This window comes from Fundulus heteroclitus, chromosome 18, assembly GCF_011125445.2.
Source record: "Fundulus heteroclitus isolate FHET01 chromosome 18, MU-UCD_Fhet_4.1, whole genome shotgun sequence".
In the NCBI taxonomy this organism is placed as follows: Eukaryota; Metazoa; Chordata; class Actinopteri; order Cyprinodontiformes; family Fundulidae; genus Fundulus; species Fundulus heteroclitus.
Window position 1 is genome coordinate 8,296,111 of NC_046378.1, and position 22,435 is coordinate 8,318,545.

Consider the following 22,435-nt stretch of genomic DNA (forward strand, 5'->3'; position numbering starts at 1 on the left):
TCTACCAAAAACAGGCAATTTCTGAGGTAACAGCAGGGAGCAGCATTACCATTTTATGTTCAATACCAAAGTTTAACTTGGCAGTGGTTACAACTAACTTGTTTCTGTCATATTCCATGCTGGAAGAACTTTAAACTGAAATGCTTGCTAACTCGATATGCGTGCATGTTTATTTGACGTTAACACGCGGTTTTTTGTTGTTGCTTTCTCGCGTGCATATAGTGAATGGCAGGGGGAAAACAGGCAAAAATACATGGATACTTTGAAGCGAGAAGCAACTTCACAGACGGCGTCGATGCAGACTCCCCCGCTCCGCTCCGCACAAAACTTGTTCCGTTCGCCAACTCACCGCCTCGCCTCGCCTAAGCAAATTCCTGTGGGAAACACCGCCTTCCCTATGTCAGCTTTGTTTTTTTCCGGCCAGCACCTTTCTTCCTCTTTGAATCCGACGTTTGGCTGACAGCGAGGTTATTGGTGCATTATCGCCACCTACTGTTCTGATTCAAACCCCTACACCGCAGCAACAGACCTTCACAAAATAAAAGCATGTGAGCAACATGCGTTAATGCGCGTTAAAGAAAATATCGCCGTTAATAGTCTAATGAGTTAACGCGAAATTAATGCGTTAACTTGCCCAGCCCTAGTCCAGTTATATCTGACTATACTTTTTATAGCCACACATGAGCGCCTGTCATGCCTCCGTGTGGATATCTGATCTCTCATCTTGACAGAACAGCCAAAGTGGGACAGCAATGGCTTTGATTCATAGTGTACTCATTGTGGTTGTTATATAGAATGTGTATATATGAATGTGTGTTGTTTTATTGATTTGTGTACAGTACTGTCTTCTGTGGGCCTTGAGCCTGTAATAATAAAGTTAATAATAATAATAATAATAATAATAATAATAATAATAATAATAATAATAATAATAATAATAATTGCCTATAGAAGTGAGGTTCGGGCCATGCTAAAGTAATTCCACAAGCTTGAGTTGTCCATTCTAGACTAATCTGGATGTCTGAGATCCTTGACCTCTTAAATCACATTCATCTGTCCACATTTTAAGAATTTGAACGAAAAGCACCCCACAAGAAAGGAAATTGGTGAGGATGTGCAGATAATCTGAAGAACCAATTAGACTCAGTCATGTGGTAACACATAAATCTAACTTGTTGAAAAAATTCACACTAGGTTTATGAGACAGAAATGAGCTCCAACAATTGCTCACCAAAGAATTGCTGAATATCTAGCCAGAAGTAAGTCAGAACCTGACAAAACATTTGTTATAAAGGTCCTTGAACTTGTTTGCTGTGTCGTTTTTGCACGAAAAACAAGTAGCTCAAATTCATTATCAAAAAGCCCAAATTTATATGGCATGCATGCCCAAAAATGGGTGTATTGTGTCTTTTTATGTAGAAATTTGCAATCCTTTCTTTGCTGTCATTTGCATTTTCCTTTCAGTTTGTAATTGTTCTGACTTTGGCTGATTTGGTTTTGGTTCTATGTTTGGTTCCCCCAACGCGCTTGGTTAAAGTTGGGAAAGCAACTTGCAAGCTTAGAGGAGATAGGGCCATCTCTGTTGGGGCCCGATGCTATGGAACGCTCCATCCTTGCGCATATGACGGCCCCTCAATGTCCATTTTTACTGGCATGGTTTTTATCTGTATTTGCATTGTTTTATTGTGTTTTGTAGCAAGTTTCTTAATGTATTATTGTGTGCTTAGTTTGTCCATTTTATCCCTTAGTGTAATTTTATTGTTTTTGCTGTTCAGCACTTTGTGTCGGCTGTGGCGTCTGTTTAAGCGCTTTGTAAATAAAGTTGATGATGATGAGCACGATGAAGTAAAATGATTTGTCTTAAAATATTCATAGCATTAGCTTAACTGTTTCTGATGAACAATGGTTTCTTAGCCATTCAGGTGGGACATCATCGCCTTTTGAGCCGGTGGGCCATGATCAGATATAGATTAAAAACTGTTCCATCAAGAAGGCACAGATCCCCATCCCCTGGTGCTGAGCTGAAATGTGTAAAAAAAGAAAAAAATGCCTGCTATCACCGTTTACTTTTCATATCAGTGGAAACCCCATAAATCCTGTCTAATCTCATTCATTTCCTGGAACCCCCTGGGCCTTTATCATTCTGCGGTTTCACGTTTTTTTGTTTTTTTTCCCCAGCGTCTGGAGTGATAGAAAAAAAAAAAAAAGTTACGCGTCTGTCAAATGACAAAAAATATCTCACTTATCAACTTGCACCACCGCATTACGCCAGCGGAGAGCCACACCAGAGCGGAACGGCCGTGAACAAAAGGGGAACAATCTGAAGACGGGCAGGGAAGAAAACAGGATGAATGGAAGACAAGCCTGATTTCTGAAAGGGAGAAGAGACCACAGAGGGGGAGAGGGAGAATAAATGAATCTCTGAAGACTAAATATAGCCCTCTCAATCCCATGTGCAGGGCTGAGTAAATAGGACTGTCTTGGGTGGGTCTCTGGGCACTTGTTAAAGAAAAAAAGAACAACATGTTATCCACGCCAAGCTTGTGTGTCACTGGCAAAAGTGTTGTGACAAACAGAAGGTGCAGTTTATGTAATCATGAGAAGGAAAGAAACACTCAAGAGAAACCAGAGGCAGTCTACATTGATGGATTGCTTAGAGAAGAAACGGCAGGGAAAGAGGGAAGGACTAGGAAGACATGAGTCAGTGAAGTCAAGTGAAGTTTTTAAACAGGAGGAGAGTTTGACAGCATGTGGAAGAAAGAGGGAAAAACTGACTAAGGTGGTGAAGGAAGAAAAACATCAGCAAAGAGAGGTCTTCAAGACATCATCCTCCCCTCATTTCCCTCACAGGGTACTTTTCTTTAATACTTGGTCAAATGTAATACCCTAAAATATTCTATGGGCTATGATAATGAAGAAACACAACATTTTCAAAGGTCAACTCATTTTTGTCTCATTAAAAATGACACCTATTCTGTCATGAATAGTTGTCACAGCCAACCAGACAGGGAATATATACTCTAACCAAGACTCTGTCAGAATGTTTTGCCAGACCCTTTGTTCAAAACAAGCTGACATTTCTAAAAACCAGCCTTTAAGTTTTGAATATATCAGAATGTACGCACACCTCCAAATCGCACGTGAGTTTCTGCTTTGCCGCTGGGAAGGAGAAATTTCTTAGAAATTCAAACAGAAGCTGGAGGATTGAATGCAATAATGAAGAGCAGAGGGAGGAGGGAATAGAAAGAGCAGCAGCTCATATGATTTATGATGTAATTTAGAAATAATCTAATTCATAAAAATATAACTTTATAACTCAAAAAGGGAAAACCAGAGACAAGACAGATTTTCCATTCAGTATGCATTATATCCTTAGCATGCACTCTTCGAGGTATGACATATGCACCAAGCTCCATCAATAATCATCTTCATCAGGATGATTATTCTTTAAATTCTAATAATTGCACCGGACAGTATGCTGGGTGGTGTGCAACACTCTGTGGAGACAACCTGCATTATCTCATGATGCTGACGAAAACACTATTTTCCAGGTATTTCCTCTTCCACTGCAATACTAAAACTGATGGAGGTGCAAGAACTTCCAGAAGTACAGAAGCGGTGCCTCAGACAGCGGCATTTTGGTAAGATGTTTGGAAGGGCAGCTCCAAAGAAAATGTGAATAAATATTACACTATGACACCGTTTAATAAACACATACAGCTTGAAACTTTGAAGCAGCATGGATAAAATACGTCAAAAGACTTTCGGTGTTACCAAACGCAAGCTGTCGTCTTCTGCATCCCTTTACAGTTTCTCGCATTTGCTATTTCCATTGTTACATCAGTTTATCTAACTGTTAATATACAAAGCATCTGAACTTTCAGACATTGTTCCAGCATAGTGGGATTATTTATTAAGATGCTACCTTTCAAGCAATGAAAGAAAGTTAAAGCTTTCTCCTCGCAACCCTGGCAAACAAGTCGAATTTGTACGATCTATTTTGAACGCTAGCGCGGTGAACTTTAACATCTGACACGCTCACTGCGGCAGGTAAAATCTCAGAGGTAGCTTTTCAGCCTTTTGCAGAAATACGTTGTCTGACCTCAGCTTGAACCAGCAGGGTGTGCTCCTGGGAAGACCGGCAGTGGTCTAGGATGTTTTCTGGCGGATAATCAGTTTTACTGTAGACCAATATAATTTATCAGCAACTATTATTGCTACAGTGGCTATTGATTCATCCTCAGCTACACGTCTAAGACCAGAACACTGTTCAAACCTTTCTTTTATAGAGATGATCAAACTATTAAGTTATTCAGCAGAACTCTGCTCATAATGGCTCACATGTTACAACTGGAATGATTTTTGATTTATTTAAAGTTTTGTTTAAATGCTAAATGTTAAATGTGTGGTTGCTCAGCAGAAAGTATTTTTTTTTTCTGATCTTAATACTTGGAAAAAATAAAATGAGCTCCTTTAAGGCTAAACTGATTAAACAGGTAGTTATTTCTAAATCTGTTTTATGAAGTGATGTTTGCCTTTGGATGCATTTTTTTTTTTTTTTAGATAAAGAGACCTAATTTCTGATGTAGCGTTTTTGGAGACATTTTTTTCCAAGACATGAATTTGAACATAACAAGGGTTAATGTTGGCCGTTTATAAATTATTCAAGCCAACACACTGACTCAACTCTCTGATGTCTGATCTCTAAGTTTTTCTCCTTAAAGGTGCCATTTCCTCCACTGCTTCCCTGCTCCAATTCCGTCTATTCTCAGACAATTCAGGTTTAAACTCCAAGCCGTGCGCGTCTTTTTCTACATGTCTGCCGTGAGATGCTTTGTACAGATCGTGTCTCAGTTCATGCCTGACGGGAATATTTTCAGCCTACATTTAAAGTAATTTTCTACTCAGTCTTCTGAGAGGAAATGTGGTTATATGACTAATAAATAAACTTTGATATCAGGAAGTCATTTAGAATTTGTTTTGGGTTGATCAGGGGTCCTGATCAACCAAACAACTGATTGGCCTGAATGGGGTTATGAACCTAAAAGAAATTCATTATTTAAGGCAATGTCATACAATTAAATTAAAAAGATAAATTGTGAAAATATCAGTGGAAACTTACAAGATGCTACTCATCAATTATAAAACAGTGTATGACCGTTATTATGGAAATAAAGTTTTATCCTTGATTATTGAGAGGACTTGAAGCAATCTTTGGCATGCCATTTTAATGAGAACATAATTAAAAGCACTTTATGTAATTTCTCCACCTTTTATGTTGATTATTTTCTTAAAAATAGGATTTTCTCATTTCTGATCAGAAATAAACTTCACGGTTGAATTACAATAATTTCACAACTACATTTCCCATGGGTTAGCCATAGGTAAGATTTAAACATTTCTTTATGAGTTGTCACCTCCATAAAATATCATTTAAAGGGTAACTCACCGACCAAATCAACTTTTTTTTTTCTCCTAACAAACTGTTAACATGGTTGTTTTAGAGTGCTGTCTACATCTCCTGGTGATTATATTCACAATTTACTGCAGATTTATTTATTTATTTATTAAATCCTGCTTTTCTACCTAAAACCATCAGTGTGGTGCCCTCCTAAGGTTTAATGGGTGTCTTACATTGAATTTCGGATCAGTATTTCTGTTGGTTCAAAAGTTTTTGCGACTAACATATTAGCAGCTCTTCTGCTGTCGGGTGTGAAAGTGGCTCCGTCTTGTGCCTCCGTATGAGTTGAGTGAGTTTTGTGGTCCTTCTATGAATTTTAGGGTTAGCGATTTATTAGCTTAGTGTTCATTTAGTTTATTTAGCATTTATTTAGCTTTTCTAATAGCTCAGACCATGCCCAGCCCTCAGCCCCTCACACGTTTCCTGGTTCACCGGGCACCGCCTCCTCTCTTGTTTTCAAGTATGACATTGGGCGGTGTAACGCTCTGGTACAGGGATGACTTACACTTTAAACAAATCAGAAGGAAACGATTTGTTTATGGGCAAAAAATAGACAAAAGAGGGGATGAAATGGCAACACAGGGGTCGCACGAAATGGGGGTACAAATCAAGTGCAGCTTTACAAATTTCACTTGTAAAGTTCAGGAAAACTGCTAACAGATATGCCACTGGCTCTTTGTAGGTGGGTGACTATTACTCAATGGCAGGCTGTAGCGTACGACTCTATGAACCAAAAAAAGCTAGGTAGGTTATCCAAGATAGTTTTGCTGTGATCAGATGCTGAATGTTGAAAACAATTAAATAGTGCTGAAGTGTTGTTTTCTCTATTATTGATATCAATACAACTTAAACAGCTGCATCTGTGTTATTGACATATAATGAGAAACAGTACACAAAGTGAGAATTTAGTTTGTCTTCAATGTTGATAATCTATGATGATTTAAATTACCTGGACATTTTGAAGGACCACAGTATTAAAAGAAAATTTGGAAAATTGCAACTCTTTGCAAATAATGAGTCTGAGAATTCAAAACTGTGCTTCTAAAATGCAACATTTAAAGCCTTGTCTGTAATTACTTGCAATAAGCTCCAATAATTGTTTCCCTTTAGCTCGCTCACCCTTAATGAATTCACCGGCTAAGGATGTCTTTCTGAAATCAATACTCCTGCCCTTTGCTTGGCATGAAAAAGGTGAAGAATTTGCAACATCCTGAAGCCAGTTCTTTCTTCATAAGCCAAGGTTCTTATTTAGCTCAGTCTGTATAGACTTATTTATATATCCACACCCTTTATTGCATGCCTGTTCTATTAAAAATAACTCACTGTATCGCCCGACAGGCCTGAGTATGGCTTCTTGAATTTCTAGCTTTGTTAAGTTATTGAATATCCAGGCTTTTTGGTTAAATAGATATGTGTTTTGTGCATGTATTACCCTTTTCAGTTTTAAAAGACCAGTTTGACATTTTAGAGAATACAATGGTAATTTTTGTTGTCTTTGGGAGAGGGAGATGAGAGTATTGATATCATAGTAAAGCCAGAGCAAACAACGCTGGAGCCAGCTTAGCTTAGCAGACAGAGTGAAGGCAGTCTGCGTGGTAACAGGATATTTCCATAGAAGCCCTAAAGGTCAATCAGCAAAACGCTGTGCCCTCTTCATTGCCGCTAAACGCTTGGCGAGCAACACTAACTAGAGGATGACTACGCATTGTATTGTAGGAAATGAAAGAGCTGTAAATCTTTTGGAATCACTCTAACAGCATGAGCAGGAAGAAAGAAAAATAGAAAACTGTAAACATGGTGTTAGAAGGCGAAAACTCTTCAAGTTTTTTGGATTTTTTTCCAACGTATTTTTTTCCAAAGAATATGGGAAACCCAAGCAACCTCAACAGCTAAGCTTCACTATTTAATCGAGGTGTAACAATACCCCCAGGTTGTGCGAGGAGATAATATATAATATCCACATCTTGATGTTTTTAGTTGATGATGTCTAACTTTAACGTGGCCGTAACACCAAAACTGCACTGAATGTGCTCACTGTTTGTGTTTTCAGAAATTTTATTATGATTTCTGAACGTATCGACCGATATCCAATACTACTGTTGAATGAATGAACTGCATAACTTGCTATGTGAGTAAAGGCATCATGTTTGACATAAACACGATTTTTTTGTTAAAAAAAGCTCAGTGTGCTGAGTGCAGTCTGCTTCGTGACACAGATTTGACTTAAACTAGAATTTCTGTGCCGTTTTAATTTTGCAACACATAACACCATGAGGTCCTGTAACACTCCTGCTAATGAAGAACCACAGAAAGTCAAGCGAGTATGAGCAACTGAAGACCCAAACTTTAAATGTTTTAAATTCAAAGACAGACATTTCTTGTTAAAATTATTCTGAGAAGAGCATTTGGGATTATACAGATTTCTGAGGCATGTTTTTAATAGGTGCTGTTGGTTTAGTTTAGCCACTTGATTTCTGTTTTCTCTTTAATTTACTTTAGTTAAGAAGCTTTACACATCTCATCTGTTGCTTGGAATCAAAGGGAGCTAAAGCATTGGATGGTCAATAAGTTTAAAATGTATAAAATTACCATCAATATAGAATTACTTGAGATAGTACATGTGTCTCATCTCAAAAGCAGAGAGCTTGCTAAGTTTTGTTTAATGACATTCAAATCTGAGAGAGAGAGAGAAACAGAAAGCATTGACGGATGGACTGTGGGTAAAAAATAAATAAATCTGCCTTTACTCAGATGCTTGAATGTTGCAACTAACTAACAGAAATCAACAGTAAATTTGAATCACAGCTAGATGGAGGCTTTTAAAACTACGGACTTTTAAAATAGCATGCCATGGGAGACAAACCTAAACATATAAACACAGGCATATCGGTTCTGCAGCAGGAGATACATGAGCTGTGGAGGTTATTAATGCACAGAGGGACGTATGAACAGAGCTCAACTTAATGGAGAGCAAATAGACAATATCTCTCCATCTGTTCAGAGATAGAGAGGGAGAGGAATACAGTGACGACAGGCAAAGACCAATACTGGGTATGTGGTTGAACCTTCAGTATGTTCATTTTACGTCAAGAGGATAATAAGTCAAGGGCCACGAAGATCTAAATAAAGCACTCTGTAAATCGGCAATATCGGCAATTTCACCTCGTTTCCAAATGCACCGGCCCCAATAATCCACCTCTTCTTCTGTTCACATGAAGGATAATTGCCTCAAGTACACAAAATATCCTTTAACAATAGATGGTTTCCAGTTGATGGATATTTGGGATCTGAATGGATGCAATCATGCACATAATCACCCTCACTTAGAAGAAAAGACACCTTAAAATTGTAGGCAATTGTGACCAGACTATCTTGTGACCCAGCCACTTTTACCAGCCATGACAGCCATTCGAGCATGTTTCACACAAAAAGCAGCCTTGTTAAATCCACAGACAGCTAGAGTCTATGGACATAACGGCGTTTATCCATTTGAGGGAGCCCTCCCGCTGACTTACAGTAGCTGTCTTTGCAATCGCTTTGTGGCAGCGCTCGTTTACAGTTTTCAGTTTCAATGATATCCAAAAAAAAAAAAAGTCATATGAAGCAAAGAGATAAAAGCAGCCATGTAAAAGAAAGCAGCATAAACTACAGCATGTGGAGACCTGTCTGTTGTTTATTCTGTCGATCAGACAGCTGCAGCTGATCCAGAACGCTGCTGCCCGCGTCCTCACTAAGACTAAGAAAGTAGAGCACATAACCCCAGTTCTAAAGTCCTTACACTGGCTCCCTGTATCTCAGAGAATAGACTTTAAAATCCTTCTGTTAGTCTATAAATCCCTAAATGGCTTAGCACCTAAATACATCACAGACTTGTTATCAGTGTATCAACTCTCCAGACAACTAAGGTCTTCTGGCTCCAGCCTACTCTGCATACCTAGAACCAGAACCAAACATGGAGAAGCATCATTTAGTTCCTATGCTCCACTCATCTGGAACAAATTCCCAGAAAACTGTAAAAGTGCGGAAACCCTGATTCCCTATAAGTCAAGGTTAAAAAACCTATTTGTTTAGAATTGCCTTTGAATGTTAATATCTTATACTGTATCTGACCTGCTGCTACTGTTCCAATGCAATGTGCTTGCCTCCGTAATGTTTTCCCTCTGTCTCTGTAATATTTTTCTTTCCTAAGGTAAGGTAAAAACACTTGTACCACTACTGATATAAGCTTTATCAATAAACTTGCCTTGCCTTTGCTCCCAGTATTGCAGTGCGGAGTTCCCTCAAAATATATGTACACACACGTGTGTTTTTGAAAGTTATTCTCTTATAACTACTAAATGTTTTTGTCAAAATGTTTGTAAGAAAAATATATTAATCTCGTAATCTCATAATAAGATGCAAGAGAAAGTTCTGATACATGGGGAGTTTTATCCTCGGGCTCCACTGAGCATATTTGCTTGGTGCTCATGTCAGGGCAATTCATTTTACCATTTCACAGCCAAACAGGGTCTTTAAACCACATATTCATATAAGAAGCATTTCTTCTCAATAAGATATTTCAGATTTTAAGAATTATTATTTTATCTTTCGAGAATCTTTCATAACAATTTTTCCTAGAAGAGTTTTGGACTTATTTAAGTGCTATTTAAAACGGAGACTCAATCAAGATGCTAATTTAACCTTGAAGAACATTTAGATTCCTTATTTTGCTTCAGTCTTGTATAAAGTCTTTCTCCACAGTGCAGATATGGTAAAAAAATTAAACAAATTCATCTTTTCATATAAAATATAATATAATAAAATATAATGAAGCCCTAAAAGAAAAAATAGTTGATCAGAAATCTGCCAAAAAATGATGTTTGGTGCATCTCTGACAATAAAATTGTATATAAAAAAGTTTACAGTTTTTTTTTTTTTTTAAATCAGGCTAAATAAAGTGTAAACATTGTCAGTTCCAGGATGAGGCTAATTCCTCATTGGGATGCCCTGTGATCCAGCCTCGCCCCCAAAATTGTATTTCTCTTTATGAATCTAAATAAACGCACACACCCACACAGACTCAAATGATACACACTTGGTGAGTCGCACTCTATTTTGAAAAGCAGCCTATTTTGGTCCGACTTACGAAAACAAAGCAGAAGAGTGCAACGAGTGCGACTGGACGCTCACACACACACACACACACACACACACACACACACACACATGCGTCTCCTCCGGACAACGGTGTGCATCCTCCACCATGACAATACCCTACGCTCAGTCTGCGAAAGCCTCCTCGGGTTCCAGGTCAGCCACGCATGAGTTGGTGCAAATATTAGCGAAGGCAAACAGGTTTACAGAGACCGAGCAGGGGGGAGGGGGAAGGCTGGGGTCCAGATTCCTGCCAACTCTTAAGCACCGTTTCTTACCAGGTGGGATATTCTCAGGGCTCTAATCGACTGCACACAGAATTAGCCGTAAGCTGATCGTTTCAGCGGAGAGCAGCGAGGGGAAAACCCCTACGCATGTGCGTTTAGAGGAAGCAAGCTATCAAGTTCTCGTATTTACTATTCCTTTAGTTAGAACGACCGCATCCAGCGGGATGTCCAGAACAGTTTCTCTGCTCTGCCACGATGACTGAGAAAGAGCAGCGGGAACGGAGGACGTTGCTCTCCCTCTCCCTCTTTCAGTCGCTCTTGTTCGCTCTTGAAAAGCTCTCAGTCCGAACCTCTATTCACCTAGACTCCTCAGTGCCTCCCCCCCCCACCCCCCCGTCTCTCTCCTTAATGTGTCATTTGCACTGACCCAGATACAAGCACGAGTGTGGTCAACGACATGAACGCTCACTACAACAAAATTCACCTCAGCTAAATGGACTAGTAGCTAAAACTGCAGATGCAAGCTGACTGAACCATAGGGGTGCCCCGAAGCGCCCCGCGTCCCCCAGGACGACAAAGACGAGACAAACCGGTGAAGTTTTCAGCACGGCAGCACAAACTTTACCCACCCTTCGCCCTCCTCTCTCTCCCTCTCCCGCTCCCTCTCCTTGGCTTTGCGGGACTTGTGAAGGAGCCCGATCAGGATCACGGCCGCCCGGATGCCGGCTTTCTTGTTGTGGTAGCGCCCTCTGCTCTGAGACATGCCGGACGCCTCGGCCGGTGCCAGCAGGGGCTCGGGGGACAACTGGTCCAAGGTCAGGCCGGCTCCAGGGGTCCTGAGCCGCGGGACCTGCTTGGCTTTGTGGGGTTCCAGCTTGAGCGGTGGATGGCTATGGCAGTCTACATGGAAACAGCTGTACCAGTCCTCTGCCAAAAGCAAAAAAAACCTGTTTGAGTTCTGTCCTCTGCAGACAGCAGCAGTCCAGAAGTTACTGAGGCTGAGGTCCCTTTTATTTTGGCAGGCTGTCAGGTCTAATTAAATCCCTCTTGTTCTTTCTTTCTTTCTTTTTTTTGTCTGGTTAAAGAGGGTTAGTTGTAGTCCCAAAGGTCCAGTGAGGCACAGTTGGACTCCGGCTCAAGGTGAACTCCTGTCTGCGTTCTCCGCCTCTGCGGTGAATCTGTACATCACTGCTCCACAACGCATCCTGTTCCCTGATGAGAGGATGAAGAGTTGCAGCCTGGCGGACGCTCTCACTGTACAACAGCATCTCTCTCTTTCTGCCCACCTCTACCTTCCCACCTCTCCCTCCTTCTCCTAACATGTTCTGCTTCTTCTCCCTCTTTGTCTGCTGCCTCCCCCCACTCCCTCCTTCCTGTCATCTAAGCTCCTCCCTCCTGCGTCTCATAGGCTGGGGAAGGCAAAGGTCCCTCCTCGTCCTCCTCCTCCTCTCCTCTCATGCCTCCTGTCTGCTCCTCCCTGTCCTTTTTTCTTACTTTGTTAATAATTTTACATCAATATCCCTGACCTTGTTTTGTCCAGGCTTTACGCCGCGCTTTCCAAAAGCCTGCAGGTCCACACCTGCCCGAGACGCACGGCCGTTCTTACGCACGTCACATGATGGGAAATCTCAGCCCAAATAGGTTTATCAGCCTATTGCCTGCTGTGCCGTTGCTAAGCACATTGGAAAATTAAAAGAAGCAATGCTGTTGGGCAGAAAACCGAAGCGAAGGGACAAGTAGTTCCTTCCATTTTTTTTTTGACTCCCTCAGCTCACCTTTATTTCCTTTCAACGCTCGCCTCGTTGTCCTTTCATAACATACCTACTCCCTGCAACAGGCCCGAGCCGGTTTCCTCTCCATTCATTTTCACTTCAGTAAACAGAGCAAAAGCAGTCATCTTCCGAGAATATATTGATCTTAAGTGTTCTGTCTCCATCTGCGGCCACCTGTTCCTGCTCCGCTCCCAGTGAACCCACTGACTAATTGTGGATGAGGGAGTGAATGGCTGACAGTCTGCGTTAATGCTATCTAATGTGTTCTGTTGTTGTTGTTGATGTTGTCGTAATTAGTCTTTCATCCCTGCGGTTGTTTCATCACAGGAACATTTTCACATTACAACACTAAAGTTCAGTACATATATTTTTTTTTTTACTGTGATGATATGTGATAGGGCTAGTTTGGAAATTTAAGGAAAGTGATGAAATGGAAGGAGTATGATTATTATTATTTTTTTTTTACAAAATAAAATTGGAAAATGTGTTGGATGCATTTGCATTCCCTTTTGCTCTGATATCCCTTATAAAAGCAGAGCATCCCATTGGCTTCAAACGTCACCCATCAAGTAAAAAAAAACACCCCATGTTTGTTTTTTTTCCCACTTTATAATTGTGTTACATTTCTTGGATTGCCAGATGAAATTATTCAATTGTTCAAACGTGTGACAAAATGTGAGAAAGTTCAAAAGATTCTTGTTCCGTCTTCTGAAACGCTGAGGGTAGGTTTGGCAAAATAACAAAAGCAAGGGCTGCTGGATTCTCTGATGGCTTCCTGTTAAATAAGAAGTTTTGGCTTTTAAGCATGAATGCAGGAAAGTGTACATTTGCAGATGACAGACAGGCAATTAAACCGCCGTCAGATTTGAGCTATTCTTACAAGCGTCATCAGAGCTTCAGATGATGCAGTTCTCTGATCTCAAACCAACTAAACCAGGGTTGAGATCAAAGCTCTACGGCGAAGCCCATGAAAATGAAATGAAAGTTGCTGGATCGTTCAAGGGGCCAAACCAATCATGACACCAACATTTTACCACAGTTGTTATTCTAATCAGACCTTAAAAGGATGCCTCAGATTTAAAACTGGGTTTTATGGAGACACAGGTAGTGTCACATCTGTGATAGAGAACTTTAATACGATAGCTTGAAAGTGGGGTTTGGCCGGACAAACTAGCGAGAGCAGGAGCATAATTAAAATGGATTGCTGTTATCTCACATCTGTGATCATGCATTTTACACTGAAGCTTCATGCAAATCTGTTTGAATCAGCAGCCTTTTTGTATGAAAGCTGTTCACATAGAGATCTACAGTTATTTGCACTAAATATCTGGTTTATAATGTATCCTGTGTGACACAATATGTGAGACATCTACATGACTTTCAATGCTTTGCAACAGTTAAGTCCCATCTGGGCGCTGACATCCGTTGGGGCTGATCTGATCAGACTTGGACTGTACTGATGAGCGTGGGTCGGCGGCTTCTTTTTCCTTTCTATGTTCCTAAACTGTTATCTGTTGCAGAGAGTTGTTTTAGGAAAACTAGAAAACCAAGAAAATGCCAAAACAGCTGGCACCCTAGACATGATTGGTTTTGATGTAAGCTGCTAATAGTGGTATTGTGGTGAACTGGTACTGTGGACATCCCAAACGGACACAGGAGGCAGATAGATCTCTGTGACGAGCATTTTGCTGAATAAACGGCGTCCACAAATCTTACATTAAGGGAGAACCAAGGTAGTAACGGAGGAAATGGCATACACGGGAAGCGGGAGCGAGATCACGAACAGAGGAGCATAACAGGAATCAACGGGTGAAATCCAGCAAGGAGCCGATAAAAACAGAGCGATAGGAATAAACGGGTGAATCTGACTGACTGAATGTGTGGCACCGATGGCAGAACCTGAACTAGAGCAACTGAGGAAGGCTGTCTGGAGATACGCAGAATTAAGACAAACAGGGATGAGGGGAACAATGCCTGAAACAGGAATTCACTAAAAATACAGGAACTAATGAATCCAACAACTTAAAGAACATGAGTCCAACAGATTGTGACAGAAGTACAGAATGGAGACAGGAACCTCGGCTCTTGGCTCAACTTGAGCCACGTTGACTTTGGTCTTACTGCTCTCTTTGTGGGAGGCTTTTAGTCACGAGCATCCAAGATACTGAATAAAAAAAAGAAGGGAGGGGGCATAATAGGGGCTCTGACCACTTAATTATAGGTAGGAATGTGTTTTCTAAATGTTATTTATGTGAAAAACATTTAATAATTGAGTTAATATCCACTGCCACTTGTAATGTTAGCTAGTCTTTCTTGGATAATGCTTTCCAACTTTTTTGTGAGACATCTGAAGATGAACTGAACTGTTTGAATATCATATTGAAGAGTGAGAGCAGAACAGATGGGAGGGCAAGAGAAAACACGGAGAGGCAGATGACCAGGAAAAAGACATTAACATATAAATTATCCATGTAAACATTCTTAGTTCTCGTCAGCTCTTCTCTGATTACTTATGACTGTTTTTGCTAAATCATATGTTGTATTTTTGCGAAGGGAAAGACATGCAGTAACTATCCAGGAGCCAGGAATCGGACTTGGGACAATTGAGTCAAGGACTGTAGCCTCAGCATATGACGTGCCCGCTCTACCGAAGAGAAATTTATTAAATCGGGCTTAAAACGTAGATATAAACAGTGTATTCTGCAGATATCATTGAGCAACCTCAAATAAATTAATGAGTATGTTTGCCGCCTTCATCCCTCATTCAACAGCCCAGCCATTAGTGTATTCTGCATTGATTCCCTCACTTCTCTAATGAGTCCACGTTGAAAAGATTTTTTCTCTGCTTCCCTGGACTAAAGGCGTAGAACAAAAAGATAAAAACAGCTTCTAAAGGTAAAAGTGAGCATGTGTTTCACCAGAGGTCACTTTGCAGAATTGATCAAACTTTTTTGACGCGCAAGGACACGGAAATGAAACTATATATAAAAAAAAATATGGCAGGCTGGCGCAGCAGAATTACTCCGTGATTCATGCTTCGCGTCTGGTAAAGCTTGTCTGGGTTAAAGTGCACGGTCGTAATAATAGAAAGGTGAATGTTGTTGGCGAGCTGAAAATGGAGTGTCACACGCTCTTTGTGCAAAGGATGAAAAATGGATCAATCAGCGTGAGAAACAACGAACAGATGAGTCGGTGAGAAGCTTCATTAGTTGTCTAAAAACAGCTGGGGAGCAGATTAAGCCGAGAAAATTGCAGCAATAACAGCGGCGGCAATAAAACAAAAGTCCTTCCTTTGATTTTTTTTATTTTTATGATTTTTCCTACATTACAAACTCCAATGGTAACCAGAAGGCTGCCAGAGGATGTGTCTTCTTGACACACAGACAAGAAAGGCCAAGGCACAAAGATTAAAGTCATATTTTCTCAAATTAGCTTTAAACATCACACAGGTTGGATCCCCAACACAAAACTCCCTCCCTTAAAGTCACCTGAGGATTTTCCCAGCTCCTGTGCGGTGCAAAAACAAACAAGTTCAAAGCTCAACCGGACTATCGATAACCCTCAGGGGACAGCGCTCGTATACACGTGTGTACATGTGCACGCACGAATTCCCAGCCAGTCCACCAGGGTCCAATTGTGCGTCATTAAGGGGGGCCCATGGCTGACACCTGTCTCCAACTACCCTGAGAACACACAGATGGTCCGTTCAACCTTACTGCACGAGCAGTTCATAAACACTGAACTAAGTTAACGGTGCAACACGGGCTGCAGATGATGAAACTCCTTACCGTCTCACATATTCAGCAGATTGCGGAGCAACACGGTGTTCAGCGTTAATAAGCATCTAATGCAAAAGAGAGTTTTGCACGACGTGAGGAAGTCACCTGGCGGCGAAAAACGGCGCTTTCCAGCTATCAGAACCAAGAATCAAGAGTCTTTATTGTCGTTGTGCAGCCAGAATGCAATTTTGGTGAGGTATCGGCTCTGAATGCACAAACAACACACGGAGACAAATCAAAAAACATCAATGGAAAAAACGAAGAATGAGCATTCTTAGAGAAGACCCACAAAAATGCAAAGGCACAATGTGAAAAAGGGCTAAATTTGTAGTTGAGCTGTTGAACACAAGATAAAAACTTATCAGAGGGAGAAACATGCTGTGCAATTATTTATAGACAATACACCATATTCAGATAATAACGAGGTGTTCAGGTAAAAAGAAAAGAGCGATGCAAAAAGTTGTGCAGTTTGCACGAAAGTACAAACACTCCCTGAGAATCTAGGAGTGGGCAAACAGACATTAGCTTATGAGATGCAGTTTGATAATTCTCAGTGGGATCAAGAACCTGTGGAACCAGAGCCATGTTTGGAAACATGTAAACAGACTATAAACTAGGCTGGTCATCTATTTGATTCTCAGCAGCGGACGACTGCCTTCACAGCTTTGGGAAGGAAACTTTTTTTAAGGTTTGATTTAATGTTGCTGAATAGTTTTCCTGATGGAAGTGGGACAAACCGCCCACCGGTGCATTGCCCTGGTGGGAGGGATCTGTGGCCGTACGTCTGGCCCTTTTCTGGACTCGTGCTTCAGAGACCGGTCACAAACTGCTTACCTAACTTCTGTTTCCAGATTTCAGATGAGAAATGACTGCTTGGAACATCTCCGACCCGTCTACAGTGTCTGGGTTCTTCTTCCCCGGATGAACGGATGGTTATGGTAAATGGACTGAACTTATGTAACGCTTTTCCAGTCACGGTGACCACTCAAAGACACTAGGGCCACATTCACCCAATCACACTCACTAACACACGCAACAAGGCAACTCAGGGTTAAGTGCCTTGCCCAGGGCTACATCAACACTAGGGGTGGGTATTGCCAAAGAAGTCACGATTCGATTTGAATCACGATTCACATGCCACGATCTGATTCTATCACGATGCACCACGATACTTGGATTATTGCGATATATCACGATGCATTGGGATATTTTCACTGAACACTGTTAGAAAAAAATACAGCCATTACCAGTGGCTGACTGGCGGTGTATGATCTGGATAGTGTCTTCAATTGATAAATAACTGAAAGAAACTAAATTCATACATAGCTGTATTTATTGAAACAACTTTTGGAGGTATTGCCATGAAAACAAATATTACTGTTACTGGACACAAATATTACTATTATTGGAGTGGACACACTGACAAAAAGTGCTTAGGATTATAAAACTAAAAATAACAAAATAAGGATAAACAGTGGCGTTTACATGGCCTCAGTGGTCCTTTAAATCAATGAAGTTGTATTCCACTTGTTTTTGGCTGATGTTCGCCAACCATTCATGCAATTTTATTTATTCATTTTTTTTTATTAATAATCGATACTTGGCGTCAAGAATCGATGCAGTAGGTCGCGAAAATTAGAATCGCGATGCATCGTCATGCCGATTATTTTGCACACCCCTAATCAACACGTGGCAGGGGAAAGCTGGAATCTAACCCGCAACCTTTTTTTCATGTTCTTGAAGCACTGAAAATGAGCTGCTCACCGTTTTTCAGTTCACAACAAACTTTATTGAGCTGCACAGCCACTGTTCACTTTGAAGCCGAGTTGTCGGACTTTCTCGGTATCACAATCCCACGTGAAAGCATCAGGGGGTTAAACGTTATGTATCTCAGTCCCAAACTTCTCAATTTATCGTTACAAAGTCTCCCTCTCTCCCCCTTTCGCCGTATTGGATCCGCGCACATACTGTACATACATGTGTGTCTCCCGCTGGTGCCAAGCAGCCCTTCCTGTCGCTTCGCAGCTCCTAAAGTGTCTCACGACAGACAGATGCCTGCATGACAACGTCACCTCTCTTTCCAGCCCAGCGTACAGTACTCACCGACAACATGCATACTGACGAATGACGCGCCGTACTTAGAGAATTCCTCGACAAACGACCCTGTGCAAATCCTTTCTACCTTTTAACACACTGCCAAGGCCGCACAGCCTAGACTGCAAACAAATACACGTCCAAGCTACAGGCCCGCTGCAGAAAATTATAAAGTGACCTTCAATGCAGCTGGTAATTCCCCCAACACCCACACACACTTACAGACAATCGTGGATCTACATGCAGAGGAAACATTTGAGGGCGTTTCCCTGCTGATCGCGTACGGCGGACGCATGTTTCTAAATATTCCGCTCCGTGCAATTTTCTATATCCAGACAGGAAGAAGGAAGAAGCTGAAAGATTTAATGGCTAAATCCCACCAGGCAACAGATTTACAAAAGAAGTGAAGCTAATGCATTTGATAAAAATAAAACAAGCAAACAGGGACTGCGTGTCTCTAACCCATCAATGACTTTGATGTTTCTGTGTATTCTGTCTGCTGATTATTTACCGGTGGTGGTTAAAACTTTTTGCGCGTTTTGGATTAGTTTTTACATAGAAAGGTTTATTGAAACTGCTTGTCTATGTTATAGTGCTCCAGACGTTGCGCAGTTATGCTGTGTTCCAGATGTACTGAGATTACCAACTTGGAAAGCTGGAGATTTCTCATCCGACTCAATATGACAACCAGAGGTGCAAAATGAGGCAATATTTTCTGTAATAAACTAGTTATTATCACTTCTGATGGGTTTTATCTTTTCTTCACCAGAGATAGTAGAACCTCTGGAATGCCTTGCACGGTTTTTTCTTAAACAGATAAAATGTAAAGGATGTATCGCCATTGTATGCCATTGCTAACAGTGAGAGTTAACGGTGAATGTAACACGCAAATCCTGTTTATTGACTGGCGACTTTAACGTGGGTGGAACGCTATCACCGGGTCTGAGTTTCAGCTACTAGACAAATAATGGGATTGTCGGAGCTAAAGTATTTGTTTGCAGCAATTTCCAAAATAAAACAATGAGGATCAAGCATTTACTGGATGAGATGTTTGTAGTGACGATGACAAAGAGACACGCTGGTTCTATGGTTGAGGTAAAACCAAGCTGGTTCTTCTCTGGGACATGTTAGCAGCGGCTCCAACGCCAGTCCTGCCAAATCAGTGGAACCGCTTTGGTGGAAAGACCCCGCCTGTTTACTGGGACTTTTTCAGATCACGACAAAGCTGACTGAATTCGCAGGGATCAGCCGTGACATTTAGACTAACCTGATATAAATAGATTCTCTATGCAACACCAAATGAACACATCTTTCTGCCGTGTACGCCTCAGGGTAATATTTTCACAATCTGCCAAGATGGTGCTGGAACTATGGAGGCACTTTTTGGGGATGCATGTCTCTAATCAACTTTTGAGAGTTTTTTTTTTGGAGGAATTGTACACCTTTTGTGTAATTAGGCACAAAGCTTAATTGCATTAAAGGTGAACTTAAAAGCAACATTTTTATAAATTCTTTTTGACTCACATACATCTTAGAAAGTCCTAGAAAGTCCTTAGACATATTTTTCTAGCCTGGTTTGGTTCAGTGTCTGCTAAAAAAGCTGTTTCTGACACATTATGATTGGCATGAACTGGACATATGAGACATAGGGTAGCACATGAAAACCAAGAGCTCAGTTATTCTTGAAGGATATTGGCCTTAACATCTCATTTATCATTATCCGTCAGTTATGATAATAATAATTTAAAAAATTAGTAGATAAAATAAAACAAAAAATTGTGTAGTAAAGGAAACAAAATAATCAGTGTGAAAACATTGGATGGACACCCTCTAAAGCTCATGATAGCTTGGGCGGTAAGTACATGTCAATAAGACGGACGCATTTAGAGACAAGGTCATTTAGGACTTTGAAGGGAAGCAGCAAGATTTTATAATCAATACAGAAACTATCAGTGCAAGGAGGTATGGACAAAGGGAGTGTGTCCATGTGTTTCTGCCCCCATAATTATTCCAGCTGCAGCACTTTGGGGGCGCATGGATACGATGTGCAATGAGCAATGAGAAACCTTTTCATTTCAAAAGGTGTCATTGCGGGTAACCTGAAATAAATAAATAAATATATATAAGAATTTATTACATTTAAAATAAGAATTTATTAAATTTAATTTAATTAGCAATCTCTCAAAAGTTAGTGCAACACATATTTGTGCCAGCATAATGACACGGTGGTTGAATTTTAGGCAATTTCACCTTTAATCCAAGCCTTTTTTCTTCACATGAATGATCTAAAGCAGTGGCCGATGTCTTTCTTTTACCACTTATAGAAACATCATCTGGTTAAGAAACGTAGTTCCAAACCGGATTCCCGAGAGTCTTGATGAGCACCTTGGTAAACAAGATTGCTCCAAAGGAGCTCTTTTACGTCTTTATCTCTGCCATCTCTGTTTGTTGCAGAGGTCATATTTAGATAGGGAAGCACAAACAGAAAAGGAGAGCAAACTGTTCAGTCTTGACAAACTCGAACAGGGTGTTTGCGTCGGCCTTCTTCTTTTTCTTCTTTTCTATTTGCCTTTTGGATGAGATGCTGAGACAAAGCAACGTTTTTTACACAAAGACAAGTAAATAAATGAGCTCATGGCATGTGCAGCACAACGATGGAGGATCAGGGCTTCTGTCTTGATGTTGGCTCTCACATGTTTGCATCAGTTTCACCCCTCAGGTCTTTGCAACGACAACCGTTCTGCACATAAAGCTCTTGTCTCTCTTTGTCACCCTATCATCACTCGCCCGTTTTCTCTCATGTCGGCGTAATTTTCCATTGACTTCATTTTGTTTTTCCTTTCCTGAAGTCCCTCCTTCTCCCAGCCCCAATCTCTCAGGCTCCTACTCCTCTTTTCATCAGCATCACATTGCTAAGAACAGATTACTCCCAACATTGGCAAAAGAAAAATCTAGCAACAATTCTGTAAGGAGTACAAATCTGGGAGGTCATGTCTCTCCATTTTAAAATGTGCTTATAATGGTAACTAATAAACATGTTGAAATGCAGACTGAGCAGTCATTAGACTTTGGCGGCAAGCAATCAAAACGCGATCCTCCTGGCTGAATATGTTAGCACAAATAATGTTTTATTTAGCTCATCAGTAATGTGTAGCTGATTGCCTGCATCACTTTAGTCGGTCTCTCGTGCCGGCTATCTGCCTTTTAGTGTCACTCTTTATTTCTGTGCTCTGTGTTCTTTCCTGCTTCGTATAATACCAGCTAATCCAAGCCACGAATCAGTATCTCAATCAGAATTTACTTCCCCAAAAAGCAGAGGGCGAGGTTGGCTAAAACAAACGTGTGGTAAAAGATGCTTAAAATGATTTATTATATGTTGCTACGGTGGAACGGGGGTTCATAAAAAAAAGTTGAAATATTTATACAGCACTAAAGTTCCTGTTAATGTTCCGCTCAAACAATATGCAGTACACTACTAGAGCGTGTGCGCAGAGGTTAACGGGATCCTCTCGTAGCTCCTCGTTCAGCTAAAATTAGCGGCGCAAGGGTTCAGGGTGAGCTCACAATAAAATGTACATTGTTTCCCGAAATGAAACAGAGGCGGCGGGTTCAACGAACTAACGTTAAACAATTGCTGAGGGGGTTACTTAAATTAGAGGCTGCTCTCATTCAGTTTCCTAGCTTGCCATTTATGCTGCATATTGAAAATTGTTGGATTTTAACACGAGGGAGTGAACGGCACCCTGTAGAACATCAAGCTTTGTCACACATGTGTAAGTCTGAGCATCACTGTTGTTGCACTATGTTTCTGGATGGTGCATATATAATGTAATCAAGGGTGGGAAATTTAAAGAGCTCTGCATCACGGTGGTTACCTTCATTCTTGTGTTTTTTTTTTTTTGTTATTTGTTTGTCATATTTAACTCTTCATCAATGGAATAAGCAGAAGCTGACATGAGATTTAGCAAC

General features: G+C 40.8%; 1 protein-coding gene across 12 annotated transcripts in view; it reads right to left on the reverse strand.

Moving 5' to 3' along the window:
- Nucleotides 1-22,435, reverse strand: part of rap1gap2a (RAP1 GTPase activating protein 2a) — a 123,327-nt gene that overhangs the window by 44,224 nt on the left and 56,668 nt on the right. The window contains exon 1 of one of the 12 annotated variants that reach the window (XM_021308752.2): nucleotides 11,451-12,152. The exons of 10 other annotated variants lie outside the window; for them this stretch is intronic. In XM_021308752.2, coding sequence (XP_021164427.2) covers nucleotides 11,451-11,584 — 134 coding nt within the window. In that variant the 5' untranslated portion in view covers nucleotides 11,585-12,152. Of the gene's footprint in view, nucleotides 1-11,450; nucleotides 12,153-22,435 lie in introns of those variants that run through there. One more of the 12 variants, XM_021308753.2, reaches the window with a different exon arrangement.